Below are 20,704 nucleotides of genomic sequence, written 5' to 3'. Positions count from 1 at the left end.
GGCAATTTAGAGATCACAGTGATAGGTGAAAATTGGTCTCCTTTATTTTTATTTTGTGAAGTTCTCAGGCTGCCTTTCCTCCCTTTGGTGCAGTGTGTGTGTGCTTTCGGCGTGAGAGCAGCACAGCAGTGCCTGGAGCCTGCCTGTTATCTCGGGGTTTCAAGGGAGCAGCCAGCAGATAACTGCTCTTCTGCAGCATGTAGGAAAGCTTGTTTGCAATGCCAGCTGCTGGCTGGAGGCTGACATTTGGGTTCATGGACTGATCGCAGTCAGAAGGCCACGTTTTCACAAAAGAGAACATCCCACCAGCTGTACCGGTTTAATCAGAGCCCTCATGGTCATGAACGTAGTTTGAGATGCTTATGTGTTTTTTTTTTTCCCTGCTTCCTAGAATCACAGAATTGTTAGGGTTGGAAAAGATCTCCAAGATCATCATGGTGGAGTCCAACCACCAACCCACTTCCTTGCCTCCTGTGTCAGTTGGTACTTCTGTCGCAGCTGTGCATGCTGTTGTGTGTTCCTGATGTTAGCAGCTGTCATGCTATCAGCTCACACCCTTTTGCCATGTCTGATATGGCAATCTAATCTTGAATTCTAATCTAATCTTCCTAATCTTGAAATCTAATATTGAAGTGCATTCTCCTTTCACAGCATTAAAATTTCACAGAATAATTAAAAAGAGCACAGGCAAATGCCTTCAGTCTGGGCAGAACAGGCTTTGCACTACGTGCTCGAAGGTTTTCTCATAGGTTTGCCTTTCTGTTAGCACTGTACTTCCAACTCCTTCAACTTCTGTTTGTTTCATGGAGAAGAAATCCCTAATCATCGTGGCACCACCGAGCAAAAATCAGTACACTGTCATGGGAGTTCTGTTTCCAGAGTCCTGATGTCTTTGGTGCCCAGTGAGTGTTTTTTGATGCTTGCTTCAGAGTGGCAGAATCATAGAATTGTTAAGGTTGGCAAAGATCAATAAGATCATCACCAAGTGTAAAGCCAACTCATCCCTACTGTGCCCACTGGTAGAATCATAGAACCTTGGGGACATGATGAGCAAGCATGGTGGGGGTGGGTTGATAGTTGGGCTAGACGATCTGAGTGTTCTTTTCCAACTTTAGTGGTTCTGTGATCCTAAGATTCTAGGAAAAAAAGATCTAGAACGTTTTCCTGGGACTTGTGGTCAGAAAATAACTGGTGAAGCTGTCAGCACTCAGCTGGCTCTGGCTGATTTTAGGTGGGGATTAATGACCTGTCTGTCTGAATGGGCAAGCCTTGGTGCAGGTGCTCTCCTATTTGTGTAAGCCCAGCTGCTGAGCTTGTTGAGAATGAGTTGGAACTTAGCTTTGTAATGAGTACATCCAGGAAAGGGTTTATATTGTTTAAATCTCTGTAATTAAATGGTGCAAGTCTGTGTGTAGGCAAGATCTAACTTATACGGAAAAATATAAATTAAAATTGTGTTTATTATAGTGATTAAAGTTCGGTGCATGCTGACATAGTTCAGCATGTGGGAATTTTGGTTGTGCATTTCGTAGAAACTTTGAGAAGAAAGATAGCACAGCAGCCAGGGTCTGTAATCCCAGAGGGGAACCAGAGCACACCAGTTTGGGGGTGCAGAAATAAATGTCACAGTCAATTCAAAGCATAAAATACGATCATAGAATGATTGAGGTTGGACAAGTCCTCCCAGCTCCCCAGGCCCAACCCCAACTCACCCCCACCATGCCCACTGACCACGTCCTGAAGTTCCACCTCTCCGTGGTTCTCGAACATCTCCAGGGATAGAGTGCTAACAGAACTGCAGAAGTGCCCCTCACGTAAGATAGAAGAAATCTGTTAACTCTTTAAGCTTTAAGGAGAGTGAAATGAACTATACCACAGTCCTTTGAAATGAAATCCAGTTTCATTTCCTTGTTCTTCAGTTCCATGTTCTTCCATTCATGAACAGCCATGGAATGTCATACAGCTGTAGTCGAGATATTTGAGTTCTTGGCATGGTCTGGTAGTGTTGGTGATTCACTTATGAAGCGCATTTATTTATTTTTACAAGTTGGTTTTAATTTTTTTAAATAAAAACGAATCAGAACCCTTCATTCAGGTGCCATTGCAGGGGTGTTTGCTTGGATTTGGGATGTCACACACATTGAGATTTGGTTTTCTTTGCTGAGATGTCAGCCAAGTCCTCTGTGACATAAGGACGTGGTTACAGCTCAGTACAAGGTTGGTTTGGATACTGTGTGGTCTGACACCAGCAGTGTGCACCATGGCATTCACAACCTCTGCTTGGCACTCCCAAAGAGATTTCGCCAGCTCTGTCACTGGTCCTGTGTTTGTGTGTTACTCTCAGGGCTGCTCACAAGGGGATGTGCTCCTACCTCTCCCCAAGTACCTTCTGAACATGAGAATTATGCAGTATCACAATTTTAAATTATAGCATTAAGAGGAAGGGGCCAAAAATCCCCACCACTCCGATTTTCAAATAGAAATTCTTCTGAGAACCCAAAGAAAGTCACTTTGCTTTTACACAGCAGCTCTCCGTCAGTGCTGGAATTAAACCCAGCTTTTTTAACTTGAAGCAACTTCGGCTTACTGCAGTGGTTATAAATTCTTTCATGGGGGTGGAGAAAAACAAGCAGTAACTTTGGCATTGTTGATGAGAACAAGTTAAAAAACAGCTATTTTACTGTGCCTGTCTGCCTGGCGCACAGCTAGAAACGTACTAATGCTTTTCTGACACCTCCCCATTGAAGAGTAATGCAAACATCACTGCAGCGTCAGCAGACGAAAATATGGTCTTGGATCTCCGATTTTTTAAGTGTTTCTCATGTAGTACCAACTTCTTGCTGTAAACGAGCCAAAATCTCTTCCAACAGAAAACTGTCATTGTGCTTTCGACTCCAAGAGAACACTACAGATTTTTACCTTTCTTTACAGATTGAGATTAAATGGAACAGTTCAACCTTGGTTTCTTCCTCATCCCCATTCCTTGCCATATCCCAACGCCTCAGAGATCCATGAGAAAAAGAGTGGGGTCACTGGGGGGTTTTCCTTTTGGCTTCAGTGGTCCTGAGGTTTCAAGTCTCATCTTTGTGCTGGTGAGATGCCACCAAGTGTGCTGTGAGCGCAGACAGGTGCCTACAGCTTGTGTATCTGATGGAGGGGAGCACTGAGGCTCGTATTGACTGGTGATTATCAGGTGGGTAGAAGGGCTGTGCTCTCTTTTCTCCGTCCCCCTCCTTTCTCCAGTCTCATGCTGCTATTTTTAGTGGCTGAAGCGGACTAAGAGAAGAGCTGAAGGAGCAGAAGAGATGGCAGTAAGTGCTGTTGGCACGTCACTGGTGGGCCTGAAGGATTGGTTGCCCCCACCAGGTCCATCCAGCTCCCATCTTGAAACAGGTGATAAAATGTCAGCTACTCAGAGAATAATTCCTCGTATGTATCTCACACAGAGTGGAGGGGGAGTCCCCATCCCTGGAGGGGTACAGGAACCACAGAGATGTGACACATGGGGACGTGGTCAGTGGGCATGGTAGGGATGGGCTGATTTGGGTCTGGAGATCTTGAAGGACTTTTCCAACCTTCATGATTCCGTGATCATACTTTCCAAGGCGGTGGTACTGTTGCTATGAAAATGCTCCGAAAGTGCAAGTGCTGCTCTTCATGTCCCCTTCAGGTTTTGTCGTTGCTTCTCTCGTGCTGTGTCTGTAATTTGCAGTAAATACCATGATCAAAACACGGGCTCCTGGGGTTTGTTTGCTCACATTTCAGACCTTGGTGTGCCTGGAGCCCTGCGGTTCTTCCAAGGCCATGCACCTTGCTTACAGACGTGGGCAGATAGCGTGCGTAAAGATTGTGATTTTTCAATGCTTTCAGCTTCTGCTTGTCAGTCTGTGTCTTAAGCACGAAGGGTGCTTTCTCCCTGTTACCATGATATGTTAGTGCTGCTGTCACTAATCTATTGCAGACACCGCTGTTATCAGCCTGCAGCTGCTTGAACAGACACCCAGGACTGTTGTAATGAGGGTCCTGCAGTTATTATTTGAGCTGTTTTTCTCTTTTATCTTCCCTTCAGGGGCCATCAGAATGGCAGTGTTGTTTTTTTTACAAGCTCCAACTTGAAACTTTTAGAAGTTCCTCTTCTCTGTGTGTCGAGCTGCTTGAATTCCCCGTAAAAGCGCTGGAGCTGTGAATCAATTTGTAATTGATATAACAGCATGCAAACACCCACCTTAGCTTTGTGTTAAAGGACTGCACGTGGATGTAGCAGAAAACCACAGCTGAGATACACTGAAGCACGTTTGTCACTTTGCAGTCAGTTCTGACACTGATGTTAATGGCTGAGCACCCAGCAGATCCCAAACCTCTGGCTGACTTTCCCCATGGACGGGGTCTGTGCCTTGATCAGGAAAGGAAGTTGGTTGCAGGGTGTCTCGGGCTGCCAAACCTCACGAGGAAATCGGGGCTGTTCCCACCATCAGAGCAGGCAGAGCAGTTAACCCTTTCTGCTCGTTGGCTGCCTCGTTGCTCTTGCTAAGGTGCAGCCAGCTTCCTTCTGACCTGTGAGCATTTCTGCAAATTGCTGTTGCAGTTTCTCCCCCTGTGAATGCAGCACTAGGGCAGTGGAAGGGATAATTTATTTAGAAGTCCCATCTTGTGCTCGTTGGGTCACCCAGCTGCTGCTTCCCAGCTCCTCTGTTGTTGCCCTTAAACCTTCTGGTTTTCAGCCAGTTTCAAAAGTCACATTTGAAAGCTGTAGGTCGCTTTCAGGATTTTAAAATGCAAAGTGATTTAAATGCAGTGGCTGTTCCTGTATCACCTGAATCCCTGCAGTGATGCATTGCAGTGGGACATGGCTATTGTAACTTTCCGTTGTGTCCTAATAAAATCAATGTATGTCGCCTCCTGCTTATGAATTAACAAGCCAAGAGGTAAAGCATGGTGCACAACTGGTCATTATTATGTCTGGAAGAGGCTGCTGTACTATTGACAGCAGTGGCAAGTAGTACAGCTTGATTTCATTTCATCATTTCTCATGTAAGGATTCTGTACATAGAATTGTTGCAGTGCTATCAGAGCTCTCCTTCCTTTTTAGTCAGGACTGAAGAGTGGCATCCATGGCCACCAACACAAATGCACTCTTGCTTTACATGTGGAAACACCAGCCAACCTGTCAGAGTCCCAAAACCACCACTGTTTCCAGGATCCAGTTGAACGGAGTTCCTTTCTTCAGCCCTTGCACAGGATCTTCATTTTTGTTAGTGCCAACAAGATGTGGCACTTGGGGACGTGGTCTGTGGGCATGGGCTTGGGTCTGGGCTTGGTGATCTTGAAAGTCTTTTGCTGCCTTAATGATGTGATGATTCTTAGGAATGAGTGGCTGGAAACAGACTAATTTAGGATACCAGCTAATCACAGCAATTTAAACGCAAATATAATATAGGAAATCATCACATGCAAGGTTTTCAGTAGCACTGGTAAGGTGTTCGTGGCCGTCAGCACTATGGTAGCTGATTTATTTTTGTTTTACCCAACATTTCACGTATTTTGATTGCCTCCTTTCCATCTTGCTGGGGCCTTAGTGTGGAATCCAGAGCAGCAAAGATTGTCAAGGAGAACTGGGCAGTGCACAACACGAGGTATCCTGGGAGGTGCTGGAGCAGAGCAGTGATTGTGCAGCTCAGGAATGAGGAGCATTGGCCAAGAGGAAGACGCAGTGTGGGCTAGCACAGGACACTCCTATTCCCAACTGCTGTCTGCATGGAGACCGATATTTACAGGGAGGATCGGTCTGTCCCCTCCACCCCAAAACCTCTTCCATTTGCCTTCTGGAAGCTGTATTCTGGGTTCAGTCATTTCATTCCAGAGTAATTGCTTTCTTCGCAAAACAGAGCAATTAGACTGGAGTGAAATCACCTTGTTCTGGAGTTACAGAACTGCTGCAGAAGAGATGGTCAATAGTAGCACTGTGCTGGTCAGCCTTACACAGCACTCAGACTGGACTTTGGTTGTCCAAACCCATCTTTGAGGCCTAACTAAACGTTCAGATCATAGAATCATCGAAGTTGGAAAAGACCTCCTAGATCCCCAAGCCCAGCTCGTACCACCATGCCCACTGGCCACGTCCCCAAGTGCCAAATCTCCATGGTTCTGAAACACCTCTTTGGACAGGGATTCCATCACCCCCCCCGTGCAGCCTTTGCCAATGCATCACTGCTCTTGGGAGAATAAATTGTTCCTAACATCCAGACTGAAATGATGATAAGGTCCTCTCTACACAGCAGAGAAATGTATATTAGTAGGGATTCGGGCAAATCCTTCAAACCAAGAGCAACATAGAATGGATGTTAAACCATCCTAGGAGCTGGGAAATCAGCAGCACAGTGATTTTCTGCCTGTTACCCAGCGTGTTTCTCCTGGTACTGTGTGAACATGGCACTCTCCTGGTTTCAGTCCACACACTCTATGCAGAGCTGTAGCTGCAGTTGTAGCCGAGCTGATGGATGTTTCAGCCCTGCCTGTGGCAGCTTGTGCATTGTAATTAACTGCTTCCCATTAAGGCAACAGATGAGAAATCGTGCAGTTACATGCAGAGGCTGTAGGAGATGGAGCAGTGTCCTGGAACAGCAGTCAGTAGTGTTTGGTGGTTGGGTTTTGTTGGCTTTTTTTGATTCTTTCTGACCCAGGAAACTATGAATGTCGTAAAGTGAAGAATGCCTTTGAATGTGAGCAGGAGCAAAGCAGGAGGTGGAGAGGCATCATTTGAGCACTGCTGTTTATTCCTGTCTGGGACTAAAATCCACAGTAACAACAACAACAAAAATAGGGAAAAGAGCTGTGCAACAAGAACCTTGGGGAAGAGGAACATTAATTGGAGCATAGGATTCGTTACTCTGCATTTGCTAATATTATAGTTAGCATCCTTTCTAAATGTAGATCTTTAAGATGCGATATGCAATTCTTTGGGCATCCTGCAGGGAGCAGAAAGATATTTCTGTATCCTGACTTGGGGGAAGTGCATTGCAGTAATTTTCTCCTTCCGTGAACCAGAAGCTTGCTGGTAGCTCTGAATTTCATCTGTAAAAGATGTTCTAAACAGTTCTTAGGAACAGTTGCAAGGATGAGCTGGACTCAGCCCTGCTGGGAGTGTTTTTGGGTGGGAGATAGGAGAGAGAGGTAAACGATGGCATTTTCCTATCACCTGGGTGAGGGATATTGTCCTTCCTGCCCTCCTGATGGGCATCAGGACAAGGCATTACTATGCTGAGAAATGTGGGACTGATATTGAATGCTCTGCACACTTTGGGGAGGAGAAGGATCAGAAGGTGACACACAGACCCCATCACAAGAGCATGCATAACCAAAGAGAGAAGTATCTCTGCGTGCACAGCTGAAGTCCAGTCCAAGCCTTTTGTTGCATCCAGTAGGACTGGAAGTGACTGGAGCTACAGAATCTTTTTTCAGAGCTGCAGACTTTTTTCAGTGAGAGTTGTTGAGCTGCACTGCCTGCGCTTCATCTACTGTGCAGTGCATCGACTTTGACACTGATTTATCTGTGCAATTTGGAGGTAAATATTCCATGAGTTTTTTTCATGGTATATACAGAGATAAGGTGGTTCTTCTCCTTCGCAGGGAGGATGAGCTCATGCAGGGGCACAAAGCAACCAGCTTCTGTCTGTTGTTGCTGCATTACATTGGGTGGTTGGCTGAGCCATTGGTTTGAAGATGCTGCGACTGGAGTTAGAAGTATGACATACAGAGGAAGTGAGAGGCTGGGCAAGCAGTTTCTCATGTTTCTGTCCTCTTTCAGAAAGCCATCCTATGTATTTTGTGTTTTTGTTACATTTTTCTCCGTGTCTCAGTCTGCTCAGCATGTGTTGTGCAGCCCTCCTCCCTCAGTTGCATGTCCTGCAGGGGAAAACAAAAAGTCCACTGCCAAATGCACTGCATGTGCATGATGCTTCTTTCCCAAATATACTGCAATTTCAGTCAAAGCAAACAGAACTGTCACTGAAATGCTCTGGCAGTTTTTTTTCTCCTTCTTTGGGAGCTATTTCCAATATGTGTTCGTTTCCTGCTGAAGAGCCGCAGCACCAGACGGGGAGTGAGAAAGGGAAAAATTGCACTAGGGAAAATCAACTTGCTGTTTTCTTCAGTGCTAAACCCGTTCTTGTCATCCTGATTAAGGAGTATATCCTATCCTATGTGCATGTAGGATAATGTGATGGAAGTAAATTTCTAAAATTTTATTCAAGAAAGCTGCAAGACTTGAAGATCTGCGGACAACTGAATACGAGACAGGGGGAAGAGACAACATAATCATGTAGCCAGATCCCAATTCCACCTCCCCTATTGCTCACCCACTTGCAGGGTTCAGCTGTCTCTTCTGATTGAGTCTTTTAATTTAAGTTTCTGTAACATTTGACAGATTGAGAAGAACAGTCCTCAGATTTCTGCCCTGGCTGACAGATGATGCAGATAATGGAAGATAATCTTTTCCATTTACATGATTTGACACATTCTTACTTCCGTGTATGTTGAAGTCAAGGAATCAAAATAAATTTGAGTACAGAATATAAATCCCAGACAAATTACAGCTTTCACCGCAGTGTTGAGTTAAATGTAAACAGCAGAAATATTGCAGATATCTTCTAATTAAATGCATAAATTAGAGAAATGTCTTGAATATTTACAGCAACTACTCTGAGAAGTGAGAATAAAGAAGAAATGTACTTTTGTCAGCTGATGGCTGCCTCAACTGCATCTCATAAGGAGCTGAATTTTGTCACAGCCTTTGGTACAAGTTGCATTGCTTCTATGCAGGGGATTTCTCATATCTATATTAAGATTGGGTATTAGGGTAGATATTTCTTGTCTGAAAGTCTGAAAGAGCAGTGATGCATTGGCACAGGCTGCTGGAATGGAGCAGGGGGGGTCCCTGTACATGGACATGTTCCAGAACTGTGGGGATGAGGCACATGGGAACATGTGGGCATGGTTGGGTGGCTTGGGGTTGGGCTTGGAGATCTTGGAGATCTTCTCCTACTTTCACGATGCTGTGATTCTGTTTAGGGACATGGTGGAGTGGGTTGAGGTTGGACATGGGGATCTTGGATGTCTTTTCCAACCTTCTTGATTCTAGAATCCACGTCCCTACAGGGGGCTCTGCTGTTGGAAGTAGCATGGCTTGGGACAGCACAGTTTTTCTGTGGCTGTATGGTTGCTGTACTACAGTGTGAGGTTGGTTGCATTAAATCTTGAATCCTCATGGATTTAGGTTGTGTTTGTGATTGTTGAGTTCACAAATAAAGGCTGATCTTGACCGTGTTTCTTTTTCTGACTCATTACTCTGATAAACCCACTGTACTCTTCTTTACACGGGTACATAATGATGGGACAAAGGAGAATGGCTTTGAACTTAAAGAGGGGAGATTTAGGTTAGATGTGAGGGAGAAATTCTTTACTCAGAGAGCAGAGTGGCCCTGGTAGTGCTGTCCTGAGAAGAGTGGGTGCTCCAAGGCCAAGGCTGGATCCTGGGAATGCCTCCATGCCAGGAGCAAAACAACCTGTGGATTGAGGGCAGCCAGCACCACAGTGGGATGAGAGAATTTCCAGCACTGTTAATGCACACTGTGTATGTGCAGTAGGCCAGCAGAATTACATTGGAATTCCTCTTCTCTTTCCCATTGGGTTTTGCCAGGTTCTGGAAGAGCAGCAAAGGCTGATTGCTGTCACTGGGGCACCCAGCTTGGACCTGAATGCACAGAGTGGAGAGGGGCAGATACAGTGGATAGCAAAGGGGTGCAATGGCATTGACAAGCACGTGTTAAAAGAAGAGTCTCTGGAACTATTTTCTTTGTGTCTTAAGGACAATCTTTTGCTAATGGGAGCTCTGAATTCAGTTCAGCTCATTGAAGGCAGGGAGATATTGAAATACTGTATTCAAAGCATAGTGAAACAGTAAAAAACCAAAGTGATTTTCATGTGCTGTTAAAGGAGTGGGAGAGCACTTGAGCCCTTTCTCAGATTTAGGTGATTGTTTGCTTTAAAAAGAAAGGGCTCACTATAGGAAAGTACTGCTTTCTTATAGGGAAGGTTTCATCTCATAGGAAAGTGCTGCATCCTGGAGGATGTACAGTTCTATAGGATGACACTAAACATGCTGATCCGTTTTGGCACGTGCTCAACTCCTGACCCACTTTACTCAGCCATCCAGATGACAAGTGGTTGCCCAGCTGCAAGACCCAGATGTCCTCCACCATGGAATAACCTGAACCCTTGCTCATTAGTTATCATTCTCTTCTACAAACTGCTTTCTTTTGGCATTGATGAGGGCTCGTTTCCAATAGCTGACCACAATATGCTGTCACAGCCTGAAAATGCCTTTGGGAAGAAGCATACACTGAGGTTGACCTACCAGCTGGTGGCAGTGAGTCTGCCCCCGGTCTGGAGTAATTGACATTTTGAAATATTTACAGCTCTGGCTCTCTCTGATTGAAATGCCCTAAAGCAAAAGGAGCTCTTCCTTTGAGCCTCTCCCCTACCAGCACTCACAGTGTGCACTGGGGAAAGGATGTTTGGTTGGGAGGGACGTCAGCTCTATGGTTGCTATTATGTAAAAACAAAACCTCATAAAACGAGCCCTCTGCACCGGCAGACCTATCATAAATGTCAGCATCAACAGGCAAATGCATCAGAAGGGGGTGGGAGAGTGGCTGGGGGCTGCGTGTCCCTGCCCAGTGCACAAGGCCAAAGCTGAGCACAGTGATAACAGAGGAACTCGGTCCCAGATGTCCAAAATGACGTTCTTGGCTTGGTGGCTTATTTTGGAAGATGCTGCAGCTTTGCAGTGATTTCCCGTGAAAGCATAGCTGGGGAGCTCATCACTGGGAAAATATGCAAAGTGAATCACTGCGCTCTCCTGCTGCCACCTCTTGTGCTGGGAGAGGAGCTGAAGGAGCAAACAAACACGTGGGGCATCAGAGGAGCTGTGACTGTGGGTTGAGAGAGGCTGATGGCTGAGAATGATACTGTGACTTCTTGGTCTTCTGCCTTCACGTGTGAACTGTGCATTCCCAAGACTGCAGTAGGGCAGTGGAAAGCTCCTGTAGGCCGCTTCCACAAGGAAAATCCTTTAGGTATGAAATCAGTGCATTTTGCTGTCAGCATGCTTCAGTGCCATCTGGGAGCCTGGCAAGCAGCAGGAGGGAAATCAGCGCTGGAGACTGCATGAATGGCTGCTGGTTCTTCACAAGGAGAAACGTTCTGCTCCTTTCCCAGGGGTGGGGAGGAAAAACCCTCCTGATTCCTGAGGAAGAGTGTGCAAATGGGAATGTTTACATGTTGAAAAGCTGGATCAGAAAGTGTGCATTGCCCAGACAGGGCACCTAGGTCAGGTCGCTTGTGCAGCACACTGATTGCTGGTGCTTTGATGAAACTCAGAAATGTGGGTCACGTTTTTGAAGCTTAATCATTTCCTCCATTGGTGGAGCTGTACCCCAACGCTGTGCTCATTTCTTTGCATAAGAACTGGGTTCTTCATAGACACAGAATTGTTCAGGATGGAAAAGACCTCCAAGACCACCCAGTCCAACCCCAACCCATCCCCACCATGCTCACTGACTGTGTCCCCAAGTGCCAAACCCATCTTTTAATTGAAAGTGTGATTGACTCTGGAGTCTGTGTGCAGAAGATCCATCGTGCCGTTCCGTACACAGCTACACATATCAGATATATCCATTATTCCAGGCTGGTTGTGGCTCTGGGCAGCCTGGTCTAGTGGTTGGTGGCCCTGCCTTTGGCATGGGGGTTGAAACTATATAATCTTTGAGGTCCTTTTCAACCCAGGCCATTCTGTGATTCAGCAGGATTATTTCCTCCGAACTTTCCACTGTTCCTATGTTTCACAGACCCTTTTAAAACTTGAACAATGAAGGAAAAATTCACCTGCAGACTTCAGTACATTATACCAATTAGGCTAAAAGCATGTGATTGCTTTACAGAATATAATTACGAGATGGTTGTCTCTGTCATGACAACTGGAATACTGGTTGGTAATTCTGGTGTTATTTTTGGTTCATAAAAGGTTTGATCATGGGAATAGAGACCTGTAGTTTTTCTATAGAGATCAAAACAGACTTTGTAACCCAGATACACGAGTTGTTATTCTCTGCTGGCTTTGTCCAGCAGGCTTCTCTTGATAGCTGGAAGACCTCCAGCAGGATGCTTGGCCTTCTTCAGCTCTGCCCTCAGTGGAAGGCTTCTGCCTTTCTTCTCCAAAGGGTGGTCAGGCCATTGGGATGAGCTTCAACAAGGCCAAGTCCTGCACTTCGCTCACAACAACCCCACCCACAAGTGTGGGGCAGAGAGGCTGGAAGGCTGTGCAGAGGAGAAGGGCCAGAAACAGTGCAGCCAGGAGGGCAGGGAGGTGACCATCCCCTGTGCTCAGCTCGGGTGAGGCTGCAACTCAGTGCTGTGTGCAGTGTGGGGCCCCTTGCTGCAGGAAAGACATTGAGACCCTGGAGCACAGTACTGTGGAGAGCAGCTGAGGGTATTTCTGATACAGCCGGGATGCCGTTGGCCTTCTCGGCCGCCCAGGCACACTGCTGGCCCACGTTCAGCCAAGAGCTGACCAGCACCCCCAGGCTTTTCTCCTCTGTGCAGCCTTTCAGCCTCTTGGCCCCATGCCTGTAGTGATGCATGGGGCTGTTGTGACCAAAGTGCAGGACCCGGCACTTGGTTTTGCTGAAGCTCATCCCGTCGGCCTCAGCCCATCAGTCAGCAGTCCAGGTCCTTCTGCATGGCCTGCCTACCCTCAGGCAGAACAACACTTCCCCTCAGCTTGGTGTCATTTGCAAACTGAGGGTGCACTCACTCCCCTCAGACTGAGCATTTGTCTTCATGCTGCTGTAGTTTCAGAAACGCCCTGGGAAAAAAAGTCATTTTTCGCTTCACCTCGTGAGATTTACTAAACGGTGGGTATTTAGCCTGTGCGTGGATTTCTTGAGCCTCTTTTGCCATCTTGAGTTTTCTCTTTCCTTCTCGTCACCTCCCGACATGCTCTGAGCCATTGCTTTCCTCTCCTTGTTCACACCTATTCCTTCCCCAGCTCTGCTGAGCGAGATGTGCGGCTCTTGCTCAGTCTGGCACATTTCCTGTTTGCTTCCTTTGTCTCCCCACTGTAACCTTCTGCAGGGCTGTCTGTGCCTCAGCCCTGAGATAGAGGCAAAGATAGCAAGCAGGTATGCAGGTATTTCACCAACTCCACGTTGATTTTCTTTCTTAAGTCAAAGAGAAGCAGTGTAATGCAAAGAAAAACAGGAAGAAAAAAAAAAAAAAAGATGATTATGTGTCCCTGCAATAATTAAATAATTGCAAAAATCCATTCCATCAGTATCTCTCTTTTTTTTTTTTTTAATTTATGGATATTGTTGATAAGGTCCAGTTCTGCTGATGCTGCAGGCAGTGCTGCTGTATTCATTTCCCAGCACGTCCTTGGGCTGCCAAGCAGGGCTGCTGCTAAGATTATCAAACACACACAAATCCATTTTCAGACAGACTTTGAAGCTTTGGATTCACTGAAAATGAATACAGATTTGACTCTCAAATGTGCAAGGCTCCTTTGGAAATGGTGCTTTTCTTCTAAACCACTGACATGCTTCTGAAAACACCAGCTCACAAATGAGTAAGCAAGCACAAATCGTAAGCAAGCACATGAGGAGAAGAGGATTCTCCAGTCTTGTGTTCATACAGTTCTTGGATTTCTTGCTTTTCCACCCCATTGCTTTGCTTAGCTCCCCATCCAGCTCAATATCCACATCATGGAGCAAGCAGAGACATATTCCCTCTCTTGAAGCAGCTCCATCTGCTGATGGTATCCGACCAGAGGTCACCCCTGGTACAGCCCTGGGATGGTTCATTAGTGAAGGGGTTTATTTTGTGTTAATGCACGACTCCATTCGAATGCCTCGGAGCTGCATGGAGCCGTGCCAGCTGCTGTTGCCTGGCCCTGATGCTATCTTCATCATCGTTAACTGCAGAAAAGAAGAAGAAAGAGAAAAAAGGTGTTGAGCTTTTTGTGGTGGCGGAGTCACTGCAGTTCAGCACTGCATCTGCTGGTTGGACTTCCTGTGGTTTTTCATCGAATCGCGTGATTGACGGCGCAGGCTGTCTGCAGTGCTCTCAGCTGTCTCGTTTGTCCTGACCACGAAATCTGACTTCTGCTTTGTCTGCCAGCAGCAAACACGATAGGGCTCTGCGGTGGGCGGATTGACCGGAGCCGAGATGTGCTGTCTGTGTGTAAATGACACAGATCCAACTGGGACGTTCCCTCCAGCTCTGACGCTCGATGCCTTGGGTTGATAGGGTTCAAAGTGCCCAGGGTTGGCACTCCTCTGGTAATGGCTGGGTAGAAATGCAGGCAGTGTTCTGCTGGACCCGCTGGTTTCAGGCACTCGGCTCAGAAACATTGGCAAGGACAAAGGTGGCAAGGAACGCGTGCATCTCTCAGCACCGTGGCTGATGTCCAGCTGAGCGGTGGGGCTGTGATGTTTCCATGCCCAGACTTCTCCCCTGCTATTAGGACTGCCATTTAAGAGACTATGGTGTGGTCCTTCTTGTCAGAACGTGCTGCAGATCAGGTTCCTTTGGGTGTCACCAGGTAAGGAACAGACATCCTTCCAGAATTAAATCATAGAATCATTAAGGTTGGAGAAGATCCCCAAGCCCCACGTCATCCCCCCGTGCCCGCTGCTCACATTCCCAAGTGCCACATCTCCACGGTTCTTGATCACCTCCAGGTTTGGGGACCCCACCCTTGCCCTGGGCAGCTATGCCACTGCACCACTGCTCTTCCTGAGAAGTCATTTTTCCTCATATCCAGCTTGATCAAGTTGTACACGATAACAGCAAAGCAGCTTTGGCTTGCCACTTGGAGAGTTTTGTTAGCAGTGATCCTTGATGATAAAATCCTCCCTGGAAGTGCTCTGAGCCTCCCATGACCTTGTTGTCTCACAGCTCTCCTAAAACATGGATTTAGTGTCATAGAATCGTAAAATGGCCTGGGTTGAAAAGGACCTCAAAGATCATCTAGTTTCAATCCTCCTGACGTGGGCAGGGTCACCAGTCTGTAGAGCAAGGTCTTGACTAGTGTCACTTCATGTATCTCTCTCCTTAAAAACCTCACTATCCTGGTCTGCATTCTTCTTAGCCTCATCTGCCTTCCCACTGTCCTTGTCTACACTCCATTATCCTTGTCTCCATTCTTGAGATAAAGCTGCTCAAGGCATGTGGCGAGTGTGGGAGAGCCAGACTGATTGCAGAGGTACAGCCTTTAATCTGAAATTGATCATTAAATTGCTGTGGTATACAAGCGCAGTAGATGACAACACTGATCAGGCTGAAGGAAAACTTAATAATACAATCAATGGCTGATTGTTCTTGCTTGAAAACTGGAATTCTGCCTGATTTGTTTCGTGCGGAGGACTCACAATATAGTGAGAGCTGAGCGATTCTGAGTTCAGAGTGGTCCCAGATTGGTGTCATGGGTATCTACAAAACCTAGTTGCTGTAATCTGTGGTCCTGAAGGTAAAAAAACGTTCCTTTCTTTACATCTGCATCTTCAATCACTTTTTCCCCTCCATCCCAGAAGGACAGCTGCATGCAGCCACTGCTGGGGTGAGGAGTGACAGCGGTGCAAGGGCTCTGCTCTGCTGGGAAACGTCGCAGTGGTTTCACCATGAGGTTTCACCATTCGTTTTGCTGAAGCAACACTGAGCTGAGCGTGTTCCTGTCTGCACTGACCACAAGCCAGGAAGCATCAGGAGGGAAGTGGGGAAGGTTACAGTGAGGATATAAGCAGAGCAGAGTATCATTTATAAAATAGATGTCCATGAGATTTGGATTGAGGCTTAACCTGCCCAAAGAATCATAGAACCATTAAGGTTGGAAAAGACCTCTAAGATCCTCAAGTCCAACCCTAAGTCATCCCCACTGTGTCCCTAGGTGCACAAATCATGGCATCTTGAGAGGGCTGGGATGGTGGGAGGGGGTGGTAGGCTGGGCACTGGGAGCTGAGAAGGGCTGAGATGGGGAATGGCAATGAAACACGAGGCTGATGAAGAAGAAAAAGTAAACATGGGCAAATGCAAAATGGAGATACACTGAAGAGAGGCTGTGAAGACAGAGGAATGGGGCTGGGGAAGAGGGAAGACCAGGAGATGGGAAACTGAGAGCTGGGGGTGAGTGTGGGAGCAGGAATACCTGAAAGTGGGGGAGCACGGTGATGTGGTGGGTTAGAAAGCTGGGCAAACACAACCTGCGGACACAGATGGTAGAAAATGGTGCACAGAAGGACTGTGGGAGGGCTGCTGTACCACAGACTTCATGTCTGGCATAGGAAATGACAGCTACTGATACGCCTTCGAGGTCTGAGCTCACCAGGAGCTGGATGCAGCAGTCACTGACACTGCTGTCTTTGAACAGCCTCGGGTCCTTCAACAGAGGAAGGAGTGCTGGAAACAAAGAGTGCTTCCTCCCTCCTTCGCTGTTGGAAGGATGAGCTCCTACTGTGCTCTGAAGGCCTCACCAGGGGTGACAGCCACACAGTGTCCAGAGCCAAGCCCTCCCATTGGCATGCAGCACTCTGCAAAGTGACGCTGATGTCCTTAGCAAGATGATGGGTGGCATGTTGTCACCCAACCTTTGGTTGAGTGAAGCCAGGGGCTGGACTTGATGATGGGTCCCTTCCAGCTCAGGGTATGCTGTGATCCTATAAAGAAGCTTTCTGTAGAGCTGCCTTCCCCATGGAGCAGAATTGAGGGGGTTGGGAGAAACCTCTGGAGACCATGGGGTGCAACAGGTGCAGCTCAGTGCAGATAGCAGCTTTGGTGTCCCTCTGTGTTTGGGATCTGCACCAAACTGCTGTAATAACAGCAGCCACACAGGGAGAGTGGAGACGTTTCCATGTTTTTGAGATTCCCAAGAACACAGAGTTAGATAAACAAACACGAAAGCCAAGTGGCCAAGTAGTACCCCTTCAAAGGAGCTGTTCCAGACAGAAGATCCCCCAGCACAAAGCTGCTCAGAAAGCTGATGGGGCATCCCTCCATTATTCATGAGCAGAGGCTTTCTGTCCATTGCTGTGCTTGTTCTGGTCGTGTTGTGCCATGGAGTTTTAGTCTTTTAGTCTCAGCCACAGCCAAATAAATAATGAAACAGGTATGCTTTATCTTACCCCCAGGAGCATTGCAGTGTGGCTTTGTCTGAGGCTCTTGGTGTGGGCAACGTTCAGAAGCAGAGTGGATGATTGAGCAGTGCGTGCTAAAATAAGCTCAGCAATCTCAGGTTGGATATTGCAAGGAATTCTTTCTCTGAAAGGCTGGTGAGATGCTGGCACGGGATGCCCTGGGAGTGGTGAAGTCCCCATCCCTGAAGGCGTTTGGGAACCATGGAGATGTGGCACCTGGGGATGTGGTCAGTGGGCTTGGTGGGGTGAGTTGAGGTCAGGGATCTTGGAGGGCTTTGCAAGGAGCCACCTCTGTGTGTGCAGGCCTTTGGGAGGCAACAAACCAGAGAAAACTGGGGGAGCTGGGGCTGCAGCATCGCTTTCCAATTGGGACAGACTGACACATCTGATGTGTGATAACTGTGGAAGCTCTTTCCTTAAAGTCTTGTGGAAAGGATATTGCTTGTGTTGTCAGGAAGGGGAGCTGTCTGCATGCACGGACATTAAGGTGCGTGCACAGGACCAGTGGGATGAACTGATGCGTGGTGCAGTCCAGTTGGAGAGCATTCAATGACATTTTTGTGTAGGACTCCTTTGTCACCTAAAGGATGCACCCAGTTTTGTTAGCAGAGACCAAACGTGAGCATCAGGAGAAGGGCTGAGCACAGTGTGCCTGTGTGGCATTCAGTTCCAAGAAATTATAAATGATCTCTTTATGCCTCATGGTAAATATTCTCCTTCAGCTCCGGTGGTTCGGTTCCTTCCTTTATTTTCTCCTTTGCTCTGTGTTTTTTGGGCTGCATGGTTGCAGACAGCCTTTCCTTTCTCTTGCAGAAGTTCCCTGAGCTGAAGTTCAAGTACGTGGAGGAGGAGCAGCCCGAGGAGTTCTTCATCCCCTACGTCTGGTCCCTGGTGTACAACGCGGCCGTGGCACTCTACTGGAACCCACGCGACATCCAGCTCTTCACCATGGACTCTGGCTGAAAGAGGTCAGACCAAAACTGAAACCAAAACTGCACCACGTGAATCCATGACCCCTTCCAGTGCACACCCTCTGACCCAGCCCTCGCTGCCCATCTCCGGCCCACAGCTGTGTTTCTGGCTGTCACACACCGACACCTGGGGCGAGGAACATGTATGCAGCCTTGTATTTACTGTCCTGTAACCAGAGCTTGTCTGATGAACACGAGGCCTTACACATGGGGTATGAAGTTACTGCCAACACCGCTGATTGCTCTTTTAAGTGAGGAAAGAGGCTGAGAACTTGGATTTGGGCAGCATTTGGATTTTCATTTCTTTGGGTCAAGCTTCTGGTCCGTTGGGTTCTGCTGTGGGTCACTCGTTGCCCAACCCCACACTCTCATTCCCAGCCCTTTGTTTCAGTGTCACTGGCATGGCTGCTGTCCCTCCTCTGGTGCCACCCAAGGAGCATGTTAATCCAGTTAGCTCCCAGGCAGACTCAAAGCACTTGATTTAGATGTCAAAATGTTTGTGGGAGGGTTTTCTGGAGCGAGTCTTTGCGTTTGGCTGGCACACAGAGGGGCTAGGAGCACCAGCTTGCAGAGCCAGTCCTTCACAGATCTTCTGTGCAAAGGTTGTTGCTGGAAACTGAAAGTGTGGGGAAAAAAAAAAAAAAATATCTCCAAAGAAAATAGTGGTAAGATTGTAAAATAGAGCGATGTCCTGTAAAAATGTGTGACGGTGTGGGGTGGGGATCCCTGGCCAAGTTCTGTGTTGAAATCCCCTGTTGGCTGTTAAAGGTTTATGGCAGAAGTATTAATTGATCTGAATGTAGAATGCTTCCTTCTGTTGTGTTCAAGTGCTCTTTCCCGATGTCCCTGGCTCTGCAACTGGATGAGAGACATGGGTTGACCTGGTCTCCAGGGAACCTCCCATTTCACACAGTGGGGATATACAAGGGAGGTCCCTGGCAGCTCCTGCTCCAGCATGTTCTGCACGAGGGGATGCATTGACTTCCAGGCAGTCCTGAGTGGCTCTAAATAAAAAATTCCTTGCACCTTTTTTCATTTTGTCATTGCTTTCTTCATTTTTTTTTTTCTGAAGGAGGTGCTGGAGTTGCTCCATTTATCTGTTCATTTCAAGGTGGGAGTCTGTTTGGGTCCTACACAAACGAAGCAGTGACTTAAAAAAAAATATTAAAAGCATTCCATATGTATTTAAGTATAACTTACAGAGAGACATACACAACAAGAGCATGACAGGAGCATTGGAGGTGGAGCAACAGTAAGACAGGACATGGTCTTTTTTCTTTGGAAAATAGGGGAAATGAATGAACATGAGAATATGGGAAACGAAATGGGAAAACATGGGAAATGAACTGAGCTGCAGATGTTTACACTGTGTTTTGGGTTTGGTTTGGTTTGGTTTGGTTTGGCTGTTTTACCTTTGAACAAAAGTCAAAGGGGGACGACTCTTCGTGGTTGTTGTAGCAATTCTTGATTTTTGCCTTTTTATGAGGTCTAAGAGCATTTGTGGGTCAGAAGAGCTGTGCAGATGCAGCTTGAAACTGCGTATCTTTTGGGATGGTCTTCATACAACCCGAGGTGAATGAACCCTCTCCACCTCCAGCAGCATCTGGAGCAAGTAGGTTCTTGGTGCCAAGCTGCAGAGTACCCGATTTTCTTGGAAAGGGCTTTTTATGGTGAAAAGAATAGGTCCAACCAGCTGCTGGAGGAGCACCATAAATCATTTCTTCCGCCTTCCTGTTCTGACGCCGTTGGACCGAAGTTCAGCAGGTTTGTTCTGATCGTGTCATTTCCTTCTGTGGTAATGGACACACGCTGCTCCCAGACCTGGTTGCTTTGGAAGAGATGGAGATCTGCTCCCAGGGCGGAGCAGCAGAGCCAGACCCAGATCTGTGCTGAAATCCCAGTGGCTCCTCCAAGGGCTGAGTGCTACGTGGGGCTGGCAGTGCCCTCACACCATGAACGCTCTTTCTTTCAGATCACCTCTCATTACTTTCTGTGAAGGATTTATTATGCACGATTAAATAAATAAGAAATAAAGCAGTGAATGCAGCCTGGGACTGTGTTTGTTTAGCCCAACTGCTGCTGTGTAGTGATGTGCACCAACCAGTCCCAGTGCAATCCTACAACCCAGCGGCACGAGGCCAGAACACGTTGTTACACTGATTGTGTTAAGTGGATGATTGATTAAATCCGTGCTTGATGGACAGAAGGACACATCAATCTGCAGCATAGGACTGAACCCCACTGTGAGGGAGTTCCTGCTGGGGTGGGGAGAAGGGAGAAATGCACTGTCCCACTCAGCACCATCCTTCCCTACCCTTGCAACTCATTTTCCTTGCTGCCCAGACAGTGCATCAGGCATTGATGACTTTGGCAGAAGCAGTCCAACAATCTCCCAGGTGTGATGGCCAGAAAAAAATCAGACCCCAGTGGCCAAAGATTGGTGAATATCAAGCAAGCTGTGGCAAAGAAGCAGGTTGTTGGTCTACGGGTTGA

General features: G+C 47.2%; 1 protein-coding gene across 3 annotated transcripts in view; it reads left to right on the top strand.

Annotated features, from left to right (window-relative positions):
• DYM (dymeclin) overlaps positions 1–19,241 on the top strand; it is a 149,315-nt gene extending 130,074 nt beyond the window's left edge. For all 3 annotated transcript variants that reach the window (XM_042862320.1, XM_042862322.1, XM_042862321.1), the window contains one exon: positions 18,054–19,241. In XM_042862320.1, the coding sequence (XP_042718254.1) occupies positions 18,054–18,203 (150 nt within the window). In that variant the 3' untranslated portion in view covers positions 18,204–19,241. The remainder of the gene's footprint in view (positions 1–18,053) is intronic.
• The last annotated feature ends 1,463 nt before the right edge of the window (positions 19,242–20,704 follow it).

Source organism: Lagopus leucura, unplaced genomic scaffold (genome assembly GCF_019238085.1).
Source record: "Lagopus leucura isolate 7727_CA_CO unplaced genomic scaffold, USGS_WTPT01 Super-Scaffold_650, whole genome shotgun sequence".
Classification (NCBI taxonomy): Eukaryota; Metazoa; Chordata; class Aves; order Galliformes; family Phasianidae; genus Lagopus; species Lagopus leucura.
The sequence above is the reverse complement of the archived record's forward strand: the minus strand, read 5'-3'. Positions and strand labels throughout refer to the sequence as shown.